Consider the following 26,862-nt stretch of genomic DNA (forward strand, 5'->3'; position numbering starts at 1 on the left):
CTAAACCTCAGTTGGTATAAGAAGGATTTATACTTGCTCCATTTGGAAGTTTGACTAAGATTTCTTTTAGGATAACTTTTTTTTATTATTATTTTTTTAAATAAGTTTTTAATATATAAAAAAATATTTTAAAAAATAATAAAAAAATTATGTCAAATGAAATTGTAAATTTGTAATGACATAATTTTTAAAAGTGCGCTATGTACATATATAATTAAATTAAAAAAAATATACATTTGTATAAAACTACAAAATATAATATTAGTATAAAAATAGCTCCATAAATGGAGAGATGATCAGTTTTATGCGACGCATCGTCTCCCAAAAAGGGCAAATTATTGCATCCGGTCACCGGACGCGCAGAATAGGTTCGGACATCCAATAAAAACATGCCACGTCACCTTCGCTTTTGACTGCGCTTTGAATGTGCTTTAGGTGCTCTTTGGGTGCGCTTTGACTGCGCTTTACCTACGCTTTTGATTGCGCTTTACCTGGCTTTATCTGCGCTTTACCTGCACTTTTGACTTGTTTAATTTAAAATAATATTTTATTAATATTCGGACCTATCTCTGCATCCGATGACCAGATGCAATAATTTGCCCCCAAAAGACGAACTTTTATTAGGTCCTCTGACCGGACGTAGATCTACGTGCGGTCATCACCGAGTTACTTAGTTTTTGCTCGGTATTGCTAGGTATTGCTAGGCAATAACGAGAAATACCGCTCTGTGAAAACCAATACTGAGCAATACCGAGTAATACCAAAAAATACCGAATTTTTTTAGAGAAAACTCGGTATTTTTTGATATTACTCATTATTGCTTGATATTTTATCTTCACATAATGATATTTCTCGTTATTGTTCATATTGCTCGATATTTTCGTTTTATGCCTACTACTTGGCGCCATCTCATTGCCGATCAAACACAGCTCTACTAATTGGACCAAATAAATGTTCCCAAAAGACCGATTTTTTTTATGCGCATAACTAAAATCTTGTTAGCAGTATGGCATGCGCCGTCCTCCTGCTTCGAACTTGGCGGGCTTCCTGTCTTCGCTCCCCAAAACCCTGAGAAAACCCTAAACCTCAGTCTGTAGTCACTTTAGTTACTTCTCATGCAAAGGTCCTGCTCCCGCCTCCCTTCTATACCTAATATGCAACCTTTCAGCAAATTTCTCTTCCGTGAAAGCATTTCCTTACTTAAAGAATCCCAGCTCGTTCACACTTCCCCATTCCCATCTTTCGCCACCGCCAAGAAATTCTCCTCCGCCTATCGGACAATTGTTTCTTACTACGATCTGCGTGGTTTTCATTCGAGTGAGCAAATGCCGGAAGGAGAAGAAGGCGATGCAGCCGCTAGGGTCTGGGCTACCCACGAACCCATTTCAGAACAGATCATGGCCAAGCCGAAGGGCGGGGAAGTCGAGGAGGTTGATCATCCCGGGGCGGACAAGAGTTTACAGAAGGGGAAGCTGGAGATGATTTTGAGGAAGGCGGAAGGCTCAGGTGAAGAGGACGAGAAAACTGAACTTTTGTCGAGGGAGCGGTATAGATGGTCATCTCGTGCTGGAGGAAGGGTGAATGAGAAGAAGACCAAGATGAAGAGTTCTTGGGTCTGCAAGGAGTGTGGCGTAAACCTTGGACAGTGGTGGGGAACTTGCCCGTCGTGTAAAACTCCGGGTTCAGTGAAGCGGTATGCGGAGGCTAAGTTCCTTAAGTCGGGAGGGGAGTCGGTTTTGGATAATGAGGCAGTGAAGTTGACGGTTCCTCAAAGGCTGGCAGATGTGAACAAGGGAATGAACAAATCTGATTGGCGAATACCATTGTGAGTTTCTCTATGCTTTCTGAAGTGTTATTTTGTTCTGCAATCTACTGTAATTTAGCAGCGTCATGCTGTTTTCTACCTCTTATAGTCTTATTGTGCTAGTTTTAGGAGAGTTTATCCGAGCAGTTGTAAATGCCAAATAAATCAATTAGGGGGATATTGGGAGCATTTTTGAAAGAAACCGGAGTTTTAAATCCCTAAGAATCTGATATGCGGTGTGGAGCATTTCATCCATTGAAACTAAAAATAGATCGAGGGAAGTAATCAATCGTGCACATTCGTATGAATGATTCAATCATGTACTTCTTTTCATATTTTATGGCTAAACAAGTGAACTCTCCTAATTTTTGTTGGCCTTTGAATTTTGGGAAATTTAGATACTAAGGAGGGTGAAAATGTATGTTAAGTTAACCAGGCAATGAGTTAGAAGCAGTAAGGATCTAGTTCAAGTGAAGTCCATTAAGGATGAAAAAAAAAATATTTTTATTAGAATAGGATATTCGATATAGGTGGACCATGAGATATTTTGATGAGCTTTTCAGTGAAAATTATGAGAATACGATTGGATTTATTGATCTTAGCACCCTAAAAGAAAATATAAATTTTTATTTTTATCGTCGTATTAGTAAAACCGAAGTTAGAAAGGCATTAAAGAAAGTGAAGTGGAAGATCCCATGAATTTCCAATATAGGTGTGGAAATATTTAGGAGATTAAAGAATTTTTTGGTTTATTAAACTTTTTCAATATTATTTCGAAGACTAAAAAGATGCTACATGAGTGAAAAGGAGTGTATTAGCTCCTATTTTTAAGAATACAGATGATGCAGATGAGTGTGCGAATTATATAAGAATTTAGTTCATGTGTCATATATTAAAACTATGAGAGAGAGTAATTAAGCATAGGTTACGTTTTGAATTGTGATACTAATGTTTCTCAAAATCAATTTCGATACATGCCAGGTAGATGAGTAGTTCTACTATGAAAGCTATACATTTATTAAGAGTTTGATGGAGAAGTATAGAGAGAATAAGGAGGATCTATATTTGATATTTATTGATTTAGAGAAAGCATATGATAAAGCTTCAAGAGAAGTGCTTTGGAGAGTTCTTGAAAAGAAAAGAATTAATAACGCTTATATTCAAGTCGTTAATGATATGTATACCGGAACTATTACTTGTTTTCAAACACAAGATGGTCTAACCAAGTATTTTTCTATTTAAGTTGGATTATATTAAGTATCAACTTTAAGCCTATATCTTTTTGCTTTAGTCATAGATGTTCTTACTAGACATTTGAAATAGAAAGTACCTTGGTGTGTGCTTTTTGTTGATGATATTCTTCTGACTGATAAGTCCAAAGAGGGAGTTGAAGGAAAACTTGAAATATGGAAGTTGATGGGGACATTGGTGTATAGAAAGTTTATCTAAGGCGTGACCGCCGATCTACGGCCACGATCGCGCCGATATATTTTTAAGTCTTCATATGTACTTATTTTTATTTATATGTTTTTGTATTTTCTTTAGTTGTTTTCCCCTTTCTACCCCCTTACTTAAGGGTGATCATGTGTAAGCCCAAAGGGATAAGTCGTCTTTTATTTTTCGTCCATTGTATGAGGCTATATATAGCCCTTATGTTTTCTTTTGAAGGTTAATGATTAAATGATAACAAATTTTCTGTATTTTGAGTTCTTGTGAGAGCTTGAGAGGAGTTGGAGAGAGATCCCTTGGAGAGGGAAGCAGATCACCCACCAACCTTGGAAGAGTCCGGGTTCGTGGTTAGTTCTTCGTAGTTATTTTCTCCCTCTTCCTCCCTTCTCTTCTATCCCACGGTCCACCCCCACCCTAAGCTGTCGGCCAACTACTAATCCCTCCCCCTTGCCCTTTGGCTAGCACCCAAACCCTCCACCTCCATCCGACCCCATCTCCCTTCACCCCACCCGCGGCCAAGCCACCTAGCCGCCGGCCCCTCTTCCCTTTGTTTCAAAATTTACAATTCCCTCATTACTACTTTCCTATTCTACATTCTCTCTTTTGGGAAAGGTTGTAATTTCAATCATTCAAAATTTAAATTTGAATTTGAAACGTTTCCTAAAATAGAATCCTATTTTAGGAAAGTTTCTAAAATCAAATTCAAATTTAATTTAAATTGGATTGGAATTAAATTATATGTCCTAATTAGAGAATCCTATTTAAGAAAGTAATAAACCTTGTTTAATTCCCCCAATCTCCCTCCCTATGCCGCCAACCCCCTCATGGCTCGCTTTGGAATTATTTTCAAAAGTCAAGCTTCTCTCTTGGAAATAATTCAAAACCCCTCTCCCTCTCTTAGCCGCCTCCCACCCTTTCCTAATCACACCTAAATCCTTCACAAGTTAAGGATTAATTAGGGAAATAATTGCTTGATTTCCCTCCAACTTCCTTCACCCAAAATCTGAAACTTATTTTTTCCCTAAACCCCATTCTCCACCTCAATTCATGAGAGAAACTTCTTTCTCTCAAGAGGAGTCTTTAGGGGAAGCAAAGGCCATCGTCTTCAACACTTTAACCCTTCGGAACCGATGAATGGACGATCCCGACCTTGACTCCGGATTCGTCTACAACGAGCAAGGAAACGTCGACATTCTTCGGTCAACATTCTTCGATGCAACCTGGAAGTAGACCACTCCGCTGAAGAATACCTGGATCGCATCATTTTCACATTATCCGAAGCATTCGAAGAGCAGCTTGCCAACGTTCAGTAACAAAGTACTTCCGGTCCTCGACGAGGGTGAACTTCTACCCCTTTTCAAATTATCTTCTAATTCTCTGATCTTGTTGGTGGTGATTCAAGCACAAGGACTCGTGCCAAGCTCTCTGCCTTCGCTTAGTAAACATATGATTTGAGTTTTTGATTTTCTATGTTCTAACCTCAATGTTAACTTAGGGATTTTATTGAATAACTACTTAATTTGCTTTTTGTTGAAATTCTAAATTACTTTGGTGATTCTCATTCTTAGCATGTGATTTGGCCTAAGCGTAGCCACCCCTTTTTAGTTTTCTATTATCGTTTAGTGGCTAACGCTCATAATTATTAATTGCTCTTATTCAAAACCTGCAACTTTTTATCGCATTCATCCAAAACATACTTAGTCCTGCATCAGAAGTTCAACACAAAAGTGTGAAAACAAATATTGTCTTTATTTTACATAGGAGATTCAAAAAAGAAAGAAAGAAAGACAAAGTTGAACTATTCTTATTTCTAGATTGTCCACTTGACTCTTCTAGTTAATAAAGTCCATCTTTCACCCTAGAATGTCGAATCATATTCTCGATACTTTTGTGGTCCTAAGATATACAATATGAATAGTAAACTTCCATAGAACAATTAATATCTTTAGCAATTTTGTGGCACAGGTTTGTGAACTACTTAAGTAGATGGAGAATATTTTTGAGAATATGATGATTGTTAACATTAGTATCACTCTGACCTGCTACAGTTGTGGCGGTTCCATTGGCATTAATACTTTTTTGTTTACAAGGACTTGTGATGCGGGAGAGAAAATTTTTTGGTTATATCATGTGATTGGTGGTATGAACCAAGATCTTAAATTTTATTTGAGGCATTTAGTACATGTTATTGAGTTTTACTTGTGGAAATGTAAGAGAACAAGTGTCAGTAGCTCCGGATTTCTTCAAAAGCTTCAAAAATTATGTAGCTTACCAAGGCGTTTTTTTTTTCTGAGTTCAGCTTGTTCTGGAGAGCTTCTTTCACTTTTTGGTTAGGCTTGAGACATATTAGCCTAGCTTCTTGACAATCCACTCCTTCTTGCACTTTTTGTTGTTTTGTTGCTGTTGTTTCTGTTCATGAAGTTTCTAACACTTTCCTCCAACAAGTTTAGATTTTTTGCAGTATGCCCATCATGCAGAATCCTTATTTACGGATTCGGGCAAGTTGATTTGACCAGTTTCTCCAAATTGTTGATTGGCAGCTGCTTTCTTTAGATATTCTGTTTTAGTTACGAAAGCTGGGCTCTTAGTTGTTGAAGTCTCAATTATCACTCTTGTTATGCCGTATTATGTTCTTATCAAGGCAAGGATTTAATTAAATGAAGTAAGGTCATAAATTTAAACTTCAACCTCAAATCCAATATCCGCACTTTAACTTGGTCAGATTCCATGTTGAGTTCGACAATAAAATCATAGGTTCTGTCCTTATAAACAAATCTCTTCAACAGAGAAGCATCCTCACCATACTTCATTTGTGTGTTCTAATAGAGATTCATCTCCTTCCATATTGCAATTAATTTGATTGTTCTGTGACAGTAATTATCTTTCGTTGCCCTTTGAATCTTTGTTTTGATTTCATAATGTTTGCAACATCATTGGCCTTTAAGCATGTCTCACGGACAAAAACCTCTACTTTTTTGGTAGTATCAAGGATCACACATGTGTCATTGATCTTTGGAGCCATTTTGTTCAATAACCAGGACATCCCTAATGAAACTTGTTCATCTAATGCCTTGAATTTCGGATATTTTCAGCTTGACCTGGTACCAATCAATTGACTCAACTTACCTCTTCATTTCAAAACGGCAATGGACAAACTGAGATCATTAATAATTTATTACATTCAGGAGGTAGGTGGCTTGAATGTTTGATAACTCTCCTTCGGATTTCCCTGATATTTCTTACATCATGCTTATCTCGGAGGTACTGGAAGCATCAATGGCATGGCTCCTATGAAGAAATCAGCCAGACATGATACTAAATGGTCCTTTTACAACTATTGATAATAAGATATTTATATATGAATCTTTTGGTTTGTTATCAGTTTCCTCTGTTTTTTTTTCCGATCTGTTGATTGATTGGTATAAATTCTTCAGGTCTATTTAAGAAATTGGTTAGATATACTACACAATGTACCTTTACTACTATTGATAATAGTATATTTATGTATGAATCTTCTGTTTTGTTACCAATATGTTTTGATATGCATTTTATTTTTATTTCAAATGAATTTTTATTTCGATTAAAGAGGGAGTTGAAGGTAAACTTGAATTATGGAGGTCAACCTTAGAGTCTAAAGGTTTTCGTTTGAGTAGATCTAAATCCGTATACATGGAGTGTAATTTTAGTAGTAATAGATCTAGTGGGGGGTTTGTGACTTTGAGCGATCAAGTCATTAATCAGAGTACACATTTTAGATATCTTGGGTCTGTTGTTCAGAGTGATGGTGAAATAGATGGGGATATTATTAGTAGAATTCAAATTGGATGGATGAAGTGGAGGAATGCATCAGGCTTATTGTGTGATAGAAAAGTACAACTCAAACTTAAAGGAAAATTATATAAGATGGTGGATAGACCTGTAATGCTTTATGGCAGATAATGTTGGCCATTAAAAGAGAAGCATAATAGTAAGTTAAGTGTTGCAGAGATGAAGATGTTAAGGTTGATGAGTGGCTTTACTCTTAGAGACAGGATACGAAATGAGCATATACGTGAAAAGGTTGGAGTAGCTCCAGTGGCAGATTAGATGTTGTAAGAAAGGCTTGATAATTTTATATTTTCTTTTGCTTCCTTGTTAGCAATATGGGTATTTAATTTTGGATTACTGTTGGATTCCTCTAGGCTGTTTTGAACTGTGTTCCCTAGGCAATATTTGGATTCCCTTTGCTAACTTTTGGTTTCTCAAGTATTTCGGTTGGATGTTCATGTTCGTTCATGTTCCCCATGCAAATTTCGGTGGGCTATTCATGTTCTCCATTCAATTTTTGTTTCCCTATGTTGGCTGTTTTATCCAAATGTTGCTTCTTTTTTCTTGCTACTGTTTTCATATTCTAGGTGTATTAACTCATTAAAAGGGCTAACTTGTGAGGCTTCTATTGGTTACTTTGGATGGCACATTTATGCAGCTGTTGGGTCATTTTCCTCCTATATAAGGAGTTATTTTTTATGCAAGAGAGCACTATGTGATGATTTTTAGAATGTAACCTGCATGTTTTATTCTAGCTTGCAAGCTAGCCTCCTTTCCCCTTTCCCTCTTCTATTTCATTTCGGTTTTCTACCTCTTCTTTTCTATCAACAATTTCTGCCCCATCTTTATCTTTTTTTCTTTTAAATTATTGTAAGTCTTAAGTTGTGTCGTGTCTTGTTTTAATATAATTTGTAAGTGGTTTCTATTAGAAGTTAAAAGTTTTGCTGTGTTCTATTTGTCATATTGAAAGGAATGCCTTTTTTTATTACAATTCTAGTTGGTGTTTTTTCTTTTGCATACCTAGTGTTCTCTTATTTGGCTTAGGATTCCTAGGTTGCATCAATTTGATATCAGAGCTTTGGTTTTTTGTGAGTCTTCCTTTCTTTTTCTTTAGAAAAAAAATTGACAATTATTTACAAGCCGAAGTTTCAAGTCATGATGTAAAGGAGTCTCAAGATGAATTTGATTATGCAAAATTTGAAAGTCAACCTTCTATGCCAACTATTCCGTTAATTTTCATTGTAATAACTGTCATTAAGTTCTATGCAATTCTCATTCTTAAAATAATATAAATGTGAATTGATTTTTGTTATAGGAGTTGGGATAGTCTATTGAGCAAATGAATTGCTCACTCTATGTATTACGTGGAAAAAGGCACAAGATGCGAAGTGAAATCAAAATATCCTAATAATAAGACAATATGAAATATAGTTCAACTCAAATTCTATCTTTCCCAAATCACAATATTCTTTTCATTAACATATAATTCAAAAAATAAATAGCAATGACATATCACATAAGAACTCATAAGTCATAAGCACTGTCATTACTAAGGGGTCTTTATTTGAATCATCATTATGATGAATTGCTCTCTCCTCTCCTATAGAGTCCAATGTCTCCCACTCAGCTCCTATTTCACTTATTATACATTAAAAAAAATTTATACAAAGCATGCACTCATGAAGAAGAAGACTAACACTAACAACTATTACTAAAGATGATGAATACAACAATATGTCGGGCAGCCGGGGGTCCAAGGGGGCGCTGCCCCCTGGCGGGGTTCGACCTACCCGGTCAGGTCGGGGTCAAGGAGCAGCGCCCTTGCGGAAGTTAATAAGGTCAGGATCATCATGAGCTAGCTTAGTTGAGGCACTTTGTTAGTTTAGTCTTTTATATTTTGACATGTAGATTGAATTTTACTGGACTATTTGTATGTGATTCTTTTGAAATGAAATGTGAATGGTTGTTTTGATTATTTCTTTATTTTTGGAATTGTAGTTGGCTCTGAAATGTTTTGTACTGAAGTTGAGAAAATTAGGTTTAGGGTTTAATCTTTCCATTAGTTTTTGAGGCATGACAACTTTGAGGTGGTATACCATAAAAAATCTTTAAAACAAAAATGAACATGGTCTATTGTTTAACGTATGGTAAAAGCAAAACATTATTCACTGGCATGCAACTAAAATAATTTAGTTTTTCTTATAAAACACCCAAAAATTTAGTTTTTATGGCCTATCACCTAAAACTTGTGACATTGTCAAACATGCAGTGTTTTGTTATTGGGTCTCAGAATTTTTCATTAACTTTAGACTTACCAATCTTTACAAAAAGTCTCCTTCCCCTATACTTATCTGCATCCATAAGTCTCATTGGTGTTACCCAATTTTGGAAAACTACTGTGGAGGTTGCATCAGAGGTGGGCTGATCCCTCCGATGTGCTGCTCTGGTGTCAAGCAACACTTTTTAGGGATTGCTTGACATCAAGAACTACAAATTGGATCACAAAGCAGTGTTTATTTCATAGAAGATTGGTTGGGGTTTTTCTTCTTGCGGGATGGATTTCTTGATGTAAAAGTTGTACTGGGTCAGTCTTGGTAGCCATTGGTATAATTTGGGCCATTCCGTTAAGTTTATACCATTTTACATTAAATTTTATTGATCAAATGATTCACAATGTAACATGGTACTTGGTTTGTGTTCACGTTTAATGGCCAAAATGTGAATGAGAGCATGGTGATATTGGGGTTATAGAATCAAGCAATTCTTGTTCCAGCTTTGAGCGCACTTCTACAACTAAATCCAACAGGCTCATCATGTAAATAGATTTCCAGACCGAGGGTGCTTGATTAGATGACTATTAATAAAACCAATTTCGGTTGACCCATAGTCTGCTCATCTGCTGTGACATCTTTGCGGTCAAGATTTCCTGGCTCAAGCAATTTTGCCTTTCAACTTGCTTCATAAAGCTTTTTATAGTAATTAAGCGTGGAGTTCTAGGGTTGTAACTTAACTGGCATGGAAACCTATTTCGAAGCAAACTGCTCCGCATGCTTTTTTTCTTAAAATTTTTTCCCAGTTCAGAGGAAATTACTACAAATCTTATCAATTTTTGCTAGGGTCAACTTGATATGAGATAGACAGGGATGGACACTTGTTCAATAATTACCACTTTTCTTAGAAGGGGAGGATCCAATAGTCCCCTTCTGCCAGTTTTTTGTTTGTGGTGACAGGTATACCATTGGAATTTTCAATTTTGATTATTGTTTCTCCTACAGGATCATACGGATATTTCATTATAGTGATGTTGGTTGAATGGTGATCCATAACACAAGTTTTTGCTTCTTACTGTCCTTCAGAGAAACTGAGAAGGTAACTAGGATTTATGGAGGTTTATTGCTTAGTCTGAGTTACAGTTGCTAATAATAGTTCACTTGTGGTATTTAACTTCCTCTGTATTTGTTGCTATTTTTTTGCTTTTTTATTCTCGTTTAACCCTGAAGTGATCTTCATAAAAATGTCGGATTTGCTTAGTTCAGCAAGCACTTATACATAATCTATTTCTGAAAATTTTGCAGTACATTTAATCTTCTGTAATTTTAATATCCTTTATCCTTAAAATATGATAATTTGTAAAACGTTTGGGTAACAACAAGAAATACATTTTATTTGCTCGGTTTATTCCTACACATAAATGTGCAGCCCTCATAATATTAATCATTCCTGCATATCATCTTCCCACCCTTTGTGTCCGCATACAAACGTGGCATCATGCATTTCTTTTGTGCATTTTTTCTTCTGTTATGAGATTTGATAGGTTATTAGTTTAGTTTTCCAGGTAGCAGTACTCAAATGGGAATTTATACTATTTGATGTGCTCTTCGAGTGCATATTAACTCTAATTTTCTGTTTGAATTGTATTTATTCTTCCTTTCTACTATTTAATTTATGAATAAAAATACTTGTAAAATGTAAAACATATAAACAATTCGTTCTATTTCTTTGAATTCATAGGAACGGTCATCTTGGGATGGAGGTTGCTAGGGTGCTTGGTGGTGGTATTGTACCAGGTAGGTTAATACTTTTTCTGGATTGTTTATTTGAAGTGCTTTATACGCTCGTTTCATGTGGTTTTGTTTTTTTACCAATACCGATGATTGGAATGTCCAATATTGAACCTTAACTTTCAAAAGGTGAATTGTTTTTATTTTTGAGTCTAATTGCAGTGGCAAAAAATTTCTTTCCAAAAGCCATGATTCCTTATTTTTGATGTTGCTTTTATAAATTGGCACGTTAGAAATAGTACTTATGCTACTATGATTTTGGTACACATTTTTCACAATTGCAACTGAACCAAATTGGTGTTTATAGTTTGGAAACTCGATTGTATATGTTTATTATTTCCAGTTGAAAATTTTTTCTTTGATTATAATTCAAATTGGTTTGATTCTTTAATCTTATACGTTCCAAATTAATCTAACTGATAAGATTGGTTTAAAATTATAATTATTACTGTGAGATATGAAAATTCGCGCCCAGGCCTCTTCGTGGACCCTTTCAGTCTCTTTTTTTTTAAGGTTGTCGAGGAGAGTTTTAATGAGTAAGTTTTGAGGCAAATTTTTAGAAGACAAATTTGGTTGTGAATGTGAGATCACCTAGAGATTTCACCCTCATTTTGCGAGGACTTTATAATATGAGTTTATGTTTTTTATTGGCGCAAGCACCTATAGTTAATTATCACTCCTGATAACGAGAGAGAACTTTCAATTAATGTTTGTCGTCGAATATATACAGGGTATCTAGCGTATAGTGGCAGCGTGATTTATGTATTTAAAATTAGAAATTCATTACCTCACACTTAAAGCAGATGGTGGGGGGAATGATTATGAACCCGATTAAGATCCATGGTTCCGTTGTCTACGATTATCATAATCCCTATTCTATTTAGTCAGAGGAGGTTGTCGATCCAACATAACATAAGGATTCTTGTGGACAGCCATGGGTTGCTTCGTCCAAGGGTACCTTATAGACATTGGGTGAATATTTATATAAGGGGATAAATTTAAATTCACCTTAGCTAACAGAGGGTTTTGTGCCTTAATGATTATATCCTATTGATTTATCACTCAATGATTTCTATTGGGTAACTTATGGGCTCTACCATGACCTTGAGAATGAATCCTAATGATATTCTCGACCAGACATATGCTCTTTGTGAGCTGAAGTAATTTCAGATTTGTACTCCTCGGTAAATTTGTTTCGGAGTGCGGATGAATTTTGCTTTAATTATTTTAGTGTTTTATCTAAATTTAAAATAGTTTTGGTGATTTTTAAGTTTTGAATTTTCATGGGAATTTGGGATGCATTTTGGGTCCCATCTGGTTGAGATTTTCTATCAACACGGCCATCATCAGAGTTTTATGATCAATTTCATTTTGTTGACCGGACTTTTCCTACTCCATCTACATGTCGACAGAGGATCGGGCATGTCGTCGGTTTTGTGCCTTTATTAGTAAATTTTTTCTTGTTATAGACCTTGAGGGCCTAATATGAACGTATAAAGCAAATATCCCGATCGATGCCGCAACTGCACATTTGTTTGATGGATCGAGCCATGTTGACTCCTATTTATTCACATAGAAGGATCGGGCTCGAACTTAAATTCATTTATTGAATCGCGCAGCATCCCAAGATGTCACATGTGTACAAACATCTCGCTCTTCGGGGCCAATGTGGGCGTCTGATTTTGCATGTATTTTTTATGTTGCACTTATATGATAACTTTTTATGTGCAGTATAGGTGGTGTATACGATGCATTTGCATGTTCACATACACACTCATGTATGCATCTGCATGTTGACATGTTAGTGTATGTATTTGTGCATTTACTTGCATGTATGTATGCTGACATGTGTATTTTCATCCTGATGTGTTTGCACAATGCATCTTCCATGTTAGCTTGATGTAGTATTGGATGATTTGCATGCATAATACTTTTGTATAGTGTTACAATGCTTTCGTACAATGCATGATATATTTACATGTTGGCATAGTGCGCCGCTGTCGCGCATCATGATTTACATATTGAATTGGGTGCCTGCATAGTTCACTTTGTATGATGATTTAGTGGTCTCATATAGTGCGTGATCTGTCTGAATGTCATCGTCACATGCTGCCACTATATAATACATTTTATATGTTATACAGTGTACTAGTGTAATGCATTTCATTTGTTGCAATGTATAGCGTGTGATATTTTTGCATTTAAATGCAATGATGAATGTCATGTTTGAATGAAACCCTATACTTATTGCAAATACATGCGGGAGGTTGTTTTAAAGTGCTTGATATCAATCAGTTGCGCATGTGCAATATCTTTGTATGTAAATGCAATGCTGAATGACATGCTTGAATGAAATCCTCTGATTATTACAAATGCATGCGGGAGGACATTCTAAAGTGTTTGATACCTACATGTTGTGCATGTGAGATTGGCTGTCATGTGGGTGTGCACAACAATTTATTTAGAAGCTTGTAGACTCATTTTGTCCGCTTGTACGAGCGTTGCAGATCCGTTGATGTAATTAACATCATATTGGGCCTCATTTGTCACGTATCTGCTATGCAGTTTAGTTCACTTCATCTTCTGTATATTGCCATCTTCGTCAATATTCAACCTGTAGGATTGTATTTCTGCCGGCAGTGCACTCTACAATGTATCAGGAACTTTCCACCTATCGTCTACAAGTAAATTGATCTATTCGTGTGACAGCTTGGCGTTGCAAATCTGCTGCCTCAATTTATTAGTGGACCACGATTTTTACTACCGATTCTCTGCTTTGCTTACAGATGAATCATATCATTGGCGAATTTCGTTGAATTTGTCCGTGGGTAGCGTGCCATCAGCGGAAGTTCAAAAGTAGTCTGTCGTTGCATGCAAGTGAATTGCATTCAACGTATATTTTGCTCGTAGGCAAGTTGTAGCGCTGCGTTATGCGTCGCCCGTTATTTCTTGCCGTCTGGTTGCTGTGTTATGCAAGTTTTGTTGAGTCCGCCTGTAGGCTATCAACGGGCATTAAAAGGTCACTAGCTGTCGTACACGGAATGCTGCGTACATGATGCATCTCCTACAGTGCCTTGTAGGTACTTGCATTTGTTGTGTATTGACTGCCTCTACTTGTGGGAAATTACTGCATTTGTTTGGCACTAAATTATTATTGATTGTAGGAGTGATGTAACATTCATTGCATGTTGCGTAGTGTATGTTTGTGAGTAGTACCATTGTTTGTAGACGAGTTGATGTATTCATTTGAAAATTGATACAGGCTATCGGGTAAACTACATTCGTTCACACATCAACTTTCGCTGTTCACAAAGAAACTTGATGTAGGCAAAGGGGGGGTCAAATCAAACTCAAAAATATTTGGTTTTGACTTCCCTTGAGCTTACTAGCTCAATAAATTTTGAGCTGAAATTTAGCTTATTCTGAGCTGGTTTTTAGTTCATTTACCAAACAAACAGGAGAAAGAAGCCCGCTATTGAACTAAAGGTTAGCTCATTATTAGCTAGGTTTTAGTTCATTAATTATCTTAATTATGTAATTTTTATTTATAGTTTTTATCTCTTAAATTTTAGTTTGTCCCTTGGGATTCCGAAATGGCTTTTGGAATCTCTATGTTGGTTGTTTTCCGTGCTTGGCTCCTTGGCTTCCACGGTTGGCTGTTTCCATGCCTTGGCTCCTTGGTTCCCACGGCTGCCTCCTTGGTTTCTAGCGGCTGGCTCTTGGATTTCCATGCCTTGGCTCCTTGGTGTCCACGGTTGGCTGTTTTCGTGCCTTGGCTCCTTGGTTTCCATGGTTGGCTGCTGGTTTTCCGTGCTGGGTGGTTTTACCATGACTTGGTGCCTTGGTTCTGTGCGGGCTCTTTGGTTTCTGCGGCTGCCTCTTCGGGCCTTTGGCTGGGCGGTTTCCCGTGGCTGATGGGGGGCTTTTCCGTGGCTTTGGTGCTTTGTTCTTGGCATAGAATTATGTGGCTTTTATTTGCTTAGAATGTGAAATGTTTTTGGGGTTGTTTGTATTCCCCTCTCATGTCTATAAATAGTAGTTGTTTGTGGCTGTTTTAGCAAGTGAAAAAAATGTGATTTTTGGAAAGAAACCTGAGGGTTTTTGGAAAAGCATGCGAGCTTTGTCCACTTATTCTTCTTCTATCTCTTGGGGAGACTTGCGAGTACTTTCCACCCTTCGTGTCGGCTTCTAGCTTCTTTCGTTTCTCCGCAAGTGCCATTCCATCTGTATCTTTCTTCTCAACATTTGGCAAGCAGTTTTAGGAAAGTTATTATCTTTATTATGTTGTTTGTTTGTGTTCAAGTTTGTAAGTGTCTTATATATTATATAAGTTTGTCAAAGTTTGTAAGTCATCTTTTAATATTAAGAAGTGTATTTTTTGGGTATTTTTGTGTATTTCTTTTATAATATAGGAAGTGTTTGTTTTTGTGATAAAAAATTTGGGCCCTCTCCCAAATTTTTGATTGCATTAAAACTCCTCATCCTTGCAACATATATACTGCTGGTTGCTGGTAGGCTGATGTGTTTGTTGTGACCCCTCATCAGTATTTGCAGGGAATTCATCATATTCGTTGTGCGATGATTATCGCAGCTTGCAGGGGCTTAGTGTGTGCGTTTGCTGTAAAGTGGCGTTGTCTCCAAGCCACATTTGTTTTCAAACTTTTTAAACACTTTTTGGTTGGCAATTTATTACACTCATTGCACACCAGGCTCAGCTGCTCACAAGAGACTGATGCGTTTGCTTGCAAACTTAATTGACATTGATTGTGGGGATGTCATCGTCTTCATTACATTCATTGCCTACCAACCTCTTTTGCTTGTAGAAGGTTGGTGTGTTTGCTTAGCATCGGTTGTAGGAGGTTAATGCGTTTCTCTTGCAAGTTATTTGATGTTGACTGTAGGCGGGTTATATTTGTTCCAACTTCCTTGTGCATGCTTGCTAGTAAGCTGCCACGTTCGTTACACCTTCCTTGTTGTCGTTCACAGGTTACCTGCTGTGTGCATGACAAATACCTTGTTCATTGGCATTTAAGAATTTCATTGTTTTGCAAATTATAATTTTATTTTAGGTATTAGGTCTTGTTCCATGTGGTTCAATTTACAAGTTCAGTTCCTTTTTAATAGTTCAAGTTTAGTCCATTGTCAGTCGAAATTTTAGCAGCCTCCTAGCATCTCATCTATTTAGTGAAAATTTTGGGAGTCTTAGTGATGGGATCCAAAAGTTCTAAAACCAAAGGAGAACACTTAAGAGAAATCATGACACAACTCAATCCAAATAATTGAACAAACCACCGACAAAATCCAACAAGCTACAAAAACTTGAATAGCTTTTGGAAACAACAAAAACTTAAATTAAAGAGAAATACCCTCAGAACAACCAACAAGTGGTCACCTCACATGTAACGATAAAATAGGAAAATAAGGTGCTTTAAGAACATGCAAACCGGAGGTTCACCACAACAATCCTAATGCAATACTCGTCGCAACTCCTCCGACAAATACCAACAAACTAGCCAACAACACCAATCACACTTGTAGAAGAAGGATACAATAGAAGGGTAACTTGTGGAGAGAAGAACTAGGTAGAAGACTTAGAAGATGAAATAAGTAGAGAAGAAGAAGCTCTCAAGCTTTGGAAGAAAACTTTCAGGTTTTGGAGACAAAATAAGGTTCAACAACCTCTTCCAACAGCAACCAACAACCCCTATAAATAGGGAAATGAAACCAACCTTCACTTAAAGTAGCAGCCCAAATCAGCTAACTAAAACAGAGGGAAAAACCAAGGAAAAAGGCACGGCCATCCCAAGCACCGAACGCACAAGCATTCCAACAACCAGCTAGAATCAGAACAACCAATAAACCCAACAGAAACCAAGGAAAAAAAGGCACGACAGGCTTAGGAACCAAACACCCAGGCGCCCAACAACTAGCCAAACACCAAACAACAAAAAAGAAATGGGCGAAGCCCATTAAGCTAATTTTAGCCCAACAATAAATACCCAAGGAATCAAAGAATGCTGGCAAACCAAAAGATTGACATGACTTAAGCGCACCTAACCTACTCATGGTCATTGATTGCCTTATATCATTGGGTAAACAAAAATAAAACATAAAAATATTCAAATTACAATAATTTTCACAATAAACATAAAATGAAGGCTATTGAATGCTTCACTTAGCCTATCCACCATGTCAGAATATGCGCATTGTCGGTGTCAGATGACACCGCGGCCGTGGACTTCAATCCCATCACTCTAGAGAAAGGCGTGCATGGGTCTTCAAGGGTACTTGTTTGAAAATGCAAAGTTTTTCCTCACAAGCACTGAGGCATGTGCACGGGTATTTAAATTTTACCTCGCAAAGCTAAGAAAAGCTTTTACCGCAAGTGCCGTATTAGATTCCCTCCAATCTTGTTGGAGAAAAACATGCATATGTAATTTTTCGGTGCACCGCGAGTGCCGAAAACAAGAATTTTGGAGTTTTTTTTAGTGAGGGCATTATACCTTGACGAGCGAGGACGACAGTGGAGTCAATGTGACGATGACGACATGAGCGCACAGAAATTTCTCTTTCCCTACTCTCTCACATTTTTAAAAATCTTTCTCCTCTTTTCTCTTCTCCACCTTTCCACAATAATATGAAAGGGTGGAGAGGAGTTGTTGTTGGAAGGGTTGAGTGAGGTGAGTGTGCTATTGGAGGAGATTTGGTCTGTAGACAGATTGTTGGGCTTTTGAAGTGGGCTAAGTTTATTAGGTTTTGTGAGGAGTCGAAGATGGAGATGATTGATTTTGCTTTGTTGAATGTGAAAAGTAGGCGGTGAAAGTCTTAAGAATCATGTGGTTGTATAAAATGTCACTTAAGTTTTCACTTGAGTGACGTGTCGTGCTTGACGACCGTCACTTAAGTTGCCGATTTTCGCTCCTTTCGTGCGCCTTTAGTTTATGGGTCAACAATTACATGCATGGGTCTAGTATCTACCTGATTTTCTCTTTAAAACCAGTATATACTAGTCATTAACACATTTAGTCAGCAAGAGGAAAATAGTTGCTTTGTAGATGAAGGTGATTTGCCTTAAATGATGAAGATTTACAATTATTTGTGAATTTTAATTGAACTTCTTTTGTTTTCACCTTATTTTTTTCCATCTTAGTTTTCCCCCTTTTTATTTGGGGGGGCCTTGGGCAAGATCGACTAGAATATGATTAGGATAGATATAATGAAGTTTAGTTTCAAATTTGCCTGAGATATGATGGAGGTTTACTTGGACTTTAAATTCAAATTTGAATTTGAAAATGAGTGATAATGGGGAGGTAATATAGATTTTATGGAGGGTTGTTGGAGGAGAGACAAGAGGCCATCAGATGATGGAGAAAGAAAATCTTATGCTTGAAAGTGCAATTTATGGAATAATCAACTATTCATCGAGCAATAAATTTTCTATTCATGGAGCAATCATTTTGAAAACAAAGTTGTATTCATTTGAATTCAGGTGTCTTCTTATGGAAGAAGCAAGGTCTTTCCTTAGATGGAAAGAAAACAATATAGCTAACTGAGGAAATTTGAAGAAATCAATGATTGTGATAAAGGCATTGAACTCTTTAATTAAACTTGGTTTCAAAATACCAAATATGCTCATTGAATGTGCTAAAATCTTTGCTTTGATACCAATTTGATGTAGGGTAACCTTGAGAAAATCAGAAAAGGTATTGAAGAAGGTGGAAAAGATAATAGTGCTAAGAAAATAACTAGATAAGCATGTCTCATACTTATATGAGGAGATAACCTCTCACATAATTCATATCAAATCTTACATTTGGTCAAAGTGTAAATCCTAAAATAGAAGATGAAGAAGACATTAGCACATCCAAAATAGAATTTATTCATGCCATAAACTATCTTATACAATTTAGAAACCTTATATTTATAAATAAAAATAGAAAAAAAAAACAAATTACTAACAAACTGCTGAGACTTCAAATTATTAGCAAGTTGCTAAGAAATTTAGCATTGACTAGGATAATCCTAATAAACTAAGGAAATCTATGTGTCAATATTCGTAACAAAATACAAATTTAGAATTTATGTCCATGTAAATTTCTCTATGCAAAAAAGGCTAATGGTGGCTTGCAACTAATGGAAAAACAATGCAACATATTTAAATGATAAGTTGTCCTAAAGCACTCCTAGTAAAAAGTTTAACATAAAAGATTTCAATATTTTACTAGAGCTTGCCGATACCCTACATTGAATTCTGTGCTCAAAGTAATCAATTAAGAGCAATAGCACAATGCGAACTTCATGTGAATTGTTCAACTGATAACTTCTAATCCTGACCATGGAAACTATTCTGAAATTCAGTGCATTCTAGGACTCGTTAGCAATACTAAAATCCTCACCCATTGCCCAAATTTATTTGGGTGGGAATCTATTAAGACTTTATATGTAAATTCATTTGGCAAGGGACCAACTGAATGACCTTTTTGGGTTCACATAAGTATGTAACATATGATGCCAAGGATTTTTATAGAAGTCTACCTAGGTAAATTGGTTTAAATAGTTACTTGTAGTTAAATGAAATCTTCAATAACTACTCACCTTGTAGTACTCTTTGGCTATAGCCTTTGATCAAATTCTTTAACAAAGATCTGACCTTAATGCATATGCCATTAGGTAAAAAAAAAAATTTTTTTTTTTGATTTATAATTGAGGCCCTAGCTACTTTGATGGTACTATTTTGCCACTCTATCTTCGAATTGGATTTAATGATTGATGAATAATTCTTGGAAAATTGCATTTCATTTTTTGAGATTCTTCTTGGATTCTTCTTGGATTCTTTGCTTTATAAATGCAGAGCTTCACTTATGGATCATGGAACTATGAAAACTATATTCTTTATATCATTAATAACTTATATTTTGAGATCCAAAACCCGGAGTTGATTGTTACCTTGATGATGACTGGATGTGCTTTCCCATATCTTATTATTTTAGTGTTTCACTTCCTTCATCAGACTCTTGCCATTCAATGTTGCTAAGCTCGAACAGAAGATTGACCCCAACCGATCCCTTTCTATTTCTCGACATTGTTGGACACATATTTATGAATTTGAACTGCTTCAACTTCTATTGGCCGCTTGTTCAAATCCCCTTTCCCCAACACTTTATTCGGGTAACATGCCAGCAAATTTGTTGATTCTGCTACTGTAAAGGAAAAATCGAGTTGGTCTCCCCCATCCATTCCAAGTTAGGCTTTGATAGGTTGCTTATGCTGGTGGCTAACTCAAGTGATGTAGCTGAAGAAGGGGGCATGATGTTTAAATGCAAAATTGTTGTTCATTTTGTGCTCTTATTTGTAAGGAGGAACTCAACATTTATTCTTCTTATTGTGGGCACACATAGCAAGCTTTTTTTTGTTAAATCTATGCATTTATTTCAAATGAAAGTATTCCGGGTAACTTAGCTGTTTTGATAATTTTGGGTATTTTTGCCTTGCTTTATAATTGCTCATTTAATAATACTCTATTCCATTCATCTCTATTTGATTTCTTCTTGAATGGCGTTTGTTCTGCATGGGTGGATGTGTGGTTCTTCTCCTAGCAAAATGTGATTCTTAAAGGAAACAGGGTCTTGCACTAATGAAATTAAGTTTTTTTGTTTTTCTCTTGTCCTTTATAATTCCCCATTTTTCTCATTTGATTGTGATTTCAATTTTATGTGGAGTGATTGTTGATTGTCTATAATTGACATTCATTCACTAGCCTGTGCTAAAAAGAATCACAAGGATTAGTCCATCTCAGCCCTTGTGTCATCTTAAGCTTGATGTATTTCCATAATTACAAGTTTGGTATGTGGTATTTTCATCTGTGTTAACAGATGTTTTTTCTGTCTATAGTACTTCGTGTAGATGCGTGTAGTTTTGATCCATACTATGCATGATGGCATTATAGAGAAACATGCGGGTTAGTTTTATTTTGTGCAATTCTATGTTTTTTATGATAATATGTCTGTGGCTGCTTGTGGTTTGTATGCCTTTACATGCTAGATTTTTATACCACCCGTATCGATGGAACTTTGATTTCTAGCTCTTGATCAAGATTAGCTTGAGAGAGAGAGAAGTTTGCAGAAGCCATATATCACAATAGTCGTTCTCTCCTTTCTAGGAAAAGACTGGCGAAGAAGTGCGAAACTATTACTTATGAAGATAATAGTTGTATGGTGAAGCCAAGTATTATGGTGTTTGAAACCATGTATTAATGAGATTGCTGACACGATGTTGCATATCATTGAGGCCAGCCCCTCTATTCTTTGAAATTTAGTTGAGAAATCATCTAGGTTTAAATCTTAACTAGAATTCTAGGCTTGAGTCTTGATTTCAATTCATCTTTTGCCTAGGACAATTTTTTATCATAAAACACATTGCCAACATGTCATGCTTATGTTATGACTAAGGAATTGGATTTCAATTCAACCCTTGATCAACCAGGACTTTCTTCATAAAAATAAATAAATATTATACATAAATCTATTGGTAAAATTATGTTAAATTTCATTCTGAAGTTGCTTTATAATATAATCTACACATGCTGTTATACATGTATTTTGAAAATTAATTTATTCATTTCATAAAATGTTTTGAATTGCTTTCACAATAGTTTAAGTATCACTTGAAATAGATTTGAAACTTAAGTTTCTGATCAATATTGGTGAATTCATATTTAAAAAATGCTATTTATATTGTCAAGCTATATTGCTTTTGCCCGACTAGCTGACTTTTAGTTCTAGCATTTGATGCAACTTACGTTGGCCTCATATTGGCAACATTTCTGATCTCCACCATTGAATCCTGGTATCCCATTTGAAAGAAAGTGAGTGAGAGCGAGTTGCTTATTGCAAGCGTTTCACAAAGTAACTAAGTGTTGCCAGGCAGTTGAGAACCAGTCGATGTATGAATAATCAATAAAGATGACTCCATAAACTTCTCCTGCACCTGAGAGAGAAATTATTATGGTGGCACCTGCTTAAGAACACTATCCCAACCCAGGATTGGTTGAAGGCTCGGGGGCCTGCGGATGTGCATTCTTGCCCCTGGTGTTGCCAGGCAGTTGAGGATGTGGAGCATGCGGCAGTCTTCTGCACTAATTCCATGCTGCTATTGACAAACTAAATGAATGGGGCGTGCCTATTCCCAAATCTAGCTCCTAGGCTGAGCTGCTGTGGTAGCTTGAGAAATCTTCATGTCATAATCTGACCATGGGCAAAATCTATTGTAGTCTGGTCTATTAGATGTGGAGAGCTAGGAATGTGTTCAAGCGCGACAACTCTTATGGATCTCTGGTAGTTATTTCCTTGACGGTGTTGGGTAGCTCTATCTGCCCCCTTCTTCATCCTCTTCTGGAGCATTGGGATGCCAACCAGCCCCACCGAGGTAGCTTCCTATAAACTTTGAACCACCTCCCCCCCTCTCCAGATTGAATCATGCGGTCAACTTGGATGCTGCTCTGTTTCTTTCTAATCAGGCTAGGCTCAGTGCGGTGTTCAGGGATCACGAGGGGAAGCTGCTTCTTGCGGTTTTGAAGCATCTCCTAAGGCAGTCTTGATGCTTAACAACCATGTGGAGGGTTGGATGTATGAGAAGGGAGGGATTATCATTGATGGTGACAACATCAATGTGATCAGGTGGCTTCAAAAGTCTATGGAAGGCTAATATTTGGGGGACATGGATCGGTTAGAGTTGGACCTTTCTTTTTGAGTAACTTTAAGCTGAATTTATTCCATTACATTCCTAATCTGAGTAATAGGGCTTTTGATTTTTGTGCAGCTTTAGCTGTTTTTGATGGCTTTATTTAGGATGATGTTAATGATAGAAATTTCCTATCTTTTGTCTATTTTGAGGGAGGATAGTGATAAGATACCCCAGACATAGTTGCATTGTTTAAAATTGCGTAATTAGGTATTGAGGTGTTTTTCGTTAGTGAGGCGAGGCATAAACCTTAAAATTAGAAATTGCATAAAATCAAAATGGGGAATTTTGTATAATAACTTAATAATATATTAAAAGTTGACAAAATAAACAAATTATCATATATATGAATATAAAACATTGAAGCTTTTTAACAATTAATGCATGCATGCATCACCGATCATCATCAGAGTAATGAACTAGGTGAAGTGTGATTATTCAATTGGAAAAATCAAATCAACTCGAGATAAATTTGTAAGTTATTAGATTTGATTGGAGATTAGTTTTATATAAAAAGGGAGAAATGATATTAATACTTTGTGATGTTTGATGTTTCTTTCATTATGTTTTGTTACTAGGATGCATTCATTTTTTTGGTCATTAAGTCTTTTTTAAATAAACATCTATACCATGTAATTTAATACATAATTTTTCATAATTTTTTGTTGTTATTTAATAAACATCTATCCTTGTTGGTTTAGCTGCTTGTGATGATAATAAACATCTATACTTGTTGGTTTTGCTATTTGTGATAATAATAAAAGTCAATAAACCATTTAATAAAATAGGAGTACCTTTCATGACTTTTGATCCAATAGAAAAGGTGTCGTTGAACCTTATGTGACTTTCGATCCAACAATAGAGCATCATCATACTGTTATTGATGTAGGCAGGGGGGGTGGTCAAATCAAATCATAATATTTGATTTTTGACTTCTCTAGCTCATTAATGTCAAGTGGAAGGTTAGCTCATTATGAGCTGATTTTTAGTTCATTTATTGAACTAAAAATTAGCTCATTAATTCTTAAACTTGGCTTTTCTCCTTCCCCCCCTTTCTCTTCTCATTTACTTGCCTTTTCCTCTTCATGTTGCCTCTTGGATTGCTACGATTCCTGATGGCTTTGACCCTTTGGTTTGCTCCTGATTTAATGTCCCGTGGTTTTCCTTTTTACCGAAATTAATGTGGCTGTTTGGTCCCTGTGCTTGGCTGCTGGGATCTGTGACTTCCCTGCTTGGAACCGTGGCCAGATTCTCTGTTTTTTGTTGTGTCGTTTGGGATTTATATATGGTGGCTGTTGGTCTTTCATTACCCTCATTTATTTGAGTATTTGAAGGGTTTTTGGGGCTGTTTTGGGACAGATTTATGAACAGATTTCTGTACAGAAATCTGAACTGAAATTTTGTCCTTTCAATTCCCCCCTTTAATTAAATTAATTAGTAGTTATAATGGCTGTTTAGATCCCCTTTATTGCCTATATATAGGGGCTGATTGTATGTTTTAAAAGTGTGTATGATGATAATTTTTGGGACAAAACCTGAGAGGTTTTTCTTGGAAAAAGCTTGAGAGCTTTGTTCCACTTCTTCTTCTTCTACTTGTATGAAAATCTTGCGAGCTCTTTCCAACCTTCGTCTTGGCTTCTAATCTCTTTCGTCTCTCCGCAAGTATCCACTCCATTGTATCATTCTTATCAAGAAAATGCAGTTTTAGGATTGATGTTTATTTCATGTTTGTGTCAAAGTTTGTAAGCGTCCAAGTTGTAAGCGTCGTTTGTAAGAGTTTTTGTTTGTAAGTCCTTTTATAATATTAAAGTTGTGTTTTGTTTTTTGATTAATTTGTCTAGTTTTTATGAGTTCATGTCATTTTCTATTTCTTAGAAAGGTCTTGTTTTTGTGATAAAAAATTTGGGTCCCTCCCCAAATTTTTGATTGCATCAGTTATGACTTTCGATCAAACAGGGAACATCGTTGACGAGGGCGAAGAAGCTTTTAACGAATCGCAACTCTACGTGTCCTCACTTCCGATCCAACAGGAAGGGCATCTTCGAACTTACATGACTTTCAATCCGACAAGGAACATCGTCGCAATGTTTTGACTTCCGATCAAAGAAGTAACGCCATTGACGAAGGTGAAGAAGCTCTTAGAGAATCATTCAAAACTCTATGTTTCGTGTAGCAGACAAAGTCGAAGAGCATAATGGTGTGAATCGAGGTTTAAATGTTATGTTTAAGTTTTATTATTATTTTTTGTACTTGTTCTAAAAGAAGCCGTAAGATCCGCTTCAATTCAAATTTCTGGGTAACTTCTAAATGAAGTCATAAATCCCAAACCAAACCAACTACCAGGTATTCTAATAGATGTAAAACCCAAAAACCAATAAAATTAAAACTCACATTTAATCACCTCAGTCTATTTGGGATTCTTGAGAGGTGGTAACCCATGAATGTTAGTCAGATTCCATGGACATTACGATCAATGTTTGTTATTGTTGGTAGACTGAAACTTACGGTATACTCGGGACAACATAACCATGGGATCTTGATCGGGTTTACCTCCATTTTTTCTCACAATTGAGACCTAAACATTTAAAATTTATTCATCCTTAATCGAAAGTTATCTCTTACGTGTTAAGAGAGGTAATTAATTATGAGTGCTTGCGCTCTTGGGAAGCAATGACCCAGATCTAACAAAGGAAAATCTGGTTAACTATAATTTGACCCAAGGATGATGGAATCCCATAGTTGCAAAGCGGGATTCATGCATTCATGCCATTTTTCTTGAGACAACAGTAACAAACTCTTTATTGGCTATACAATCTTGAGAACTATCCAAATAAGATAAGAATTTAAAACTTAGAATTTTGCTTTAGAAAGAGTTTAACTTTGTATTCAAGATGAGTTACCATCTTAATGGAAAGCATATGCCATCCATGTTATACTGTACAACAACATTTATGTTGCTTGTAGGCTACATAATGAAAGTAATTATGATGTGAATATCCGAAATTCCGTTCTCATTGTTACACGTTGAAATTATGTTTTAGAGCTCACAGAAAACAATTTTGAATGGTGAATGCAGTCATTTTGGTTCAAATAAACTTTTTCTGTTTGTTGGGATTTAAAACAACTCTTTTACCACATTTGATTTTACGAGTTTGTTGCCTAGTAGTTGTTCTTATGTAGTTGATGATCAACACTCTTTATTACTAATGACCATATAATGGTTTGCTAATGTATTTCTTGCTTTATATGAATATTTTACGTCAATATTGTAGGCTCCTTAGTTCTATTTGGTGGTGATCCTGGTGTTGGCAAAAGTACACTTTTACTACAGGTACTTATTATGAATGCTGTCCTAATTTTGTCTTTTGATTGTTTAAGTTTGCTAAAGTTCTGGATCTGCAGTGCTTTTGTTGTCTTTCTCATTTAGATACCCGTAAAGATCCACATGCTTATTCTAAACTATCTAACACTAGCTCAAAATTACATTTTTGTCTGGTTATGCAGCTCGCAGCCATTATTTCTGAAGGATGTAATTCCAGGGGTCCTGCTCGTGTTGTATATGTATCTGGTGAGGAGGTCTGTTTTCATTTTGCTATTGCATCATTCTTATGGTTCTTTATCTGGTAGCATACTTTCAATGTCCAATGATTCATTCCAAAGTAATGCTGAACAATCATATATAGATTGCATGCATAAATAAATCAAATCACAAGAGTTAAATCTTAAAAATAGCATGAATACATCATAAGTTGAGTAGTAAAACCTGCATGAATGAAGTTCAATAAAAGAGATTAGCAAGATCAATATAATAGGTCTTTGGAAGTGTAAAATGCTTTGATATAAGTAGGCGCTGTGTAGAATAAACAAGGATTTAACAATGCTTATTTGCATGATTTATTCAACGGTAACTATTTTTTCAGTTAGTTAATGTTGGTTAAATACGAAATAAAAGACTTTTCATTCAGTTTTCACCCTATGGGTTATATAACTTGAATTCTTCTT

General features: G+C 36.1%; 1 protein-coding gene across 5 annotated transcripts in view; it reads left to right on the plus strand.

Annotated features, from left to right (window-relative positions):
• Positions 1-965: 965 nt before the first annotated feature.
• Positions 966-26,862, plus strand: part of LOC110103111 (DNA repair protein RadA) — a 112,833-nt gene continuing 86,936 nt past the window's right edge. For 4 of the 5 annotated variants that reach the window (XR_003700560.1, XM_020831685.2, XM_028694368.1 and 1 more), the window contains exons 1-4: positions 966-1,825; positions 11,072-11,127; positions 26,133-26,191; positions 26,365-26,436. Coding sequence is in view for 4 of the 5 variants with exons in the window: in XM_020831685.2 (XP_020687344.1) it covers positions 1,116-1,825; positions 11,072-11,127; positions 26,133-26,191; positions 26,365-26,436 (897 nt within the window). In the remaining variant the exon portion in view is untranslated. Of the gene's footprint in view, positions 1,826-10,335; positions 10,430-11,071; positions 11,128-26,132; positions 26,192-26,364; positions 26,437-26,862 lie in introns of all 5 variants that reach the window. The other variant, XM_028694370.1, reaches the window with a different exon arrangement.

Source organism: Dendrobium catenatum, unplaced genomic scaffold (assembly GCF_001605985.2).
Source record: "Dendrobium catenatum unplaced genomic scaffold, ASM160598v2 fragScaff_scaffold_465, whole genome shotgun sequence".
Lineage (NCBI taxonomy): Eukaryota > Viridiplantae > Streptophyta > Magnoliopsida > Asparagales > Orchidaceae > Dendrobium > Dendrobium catenatum.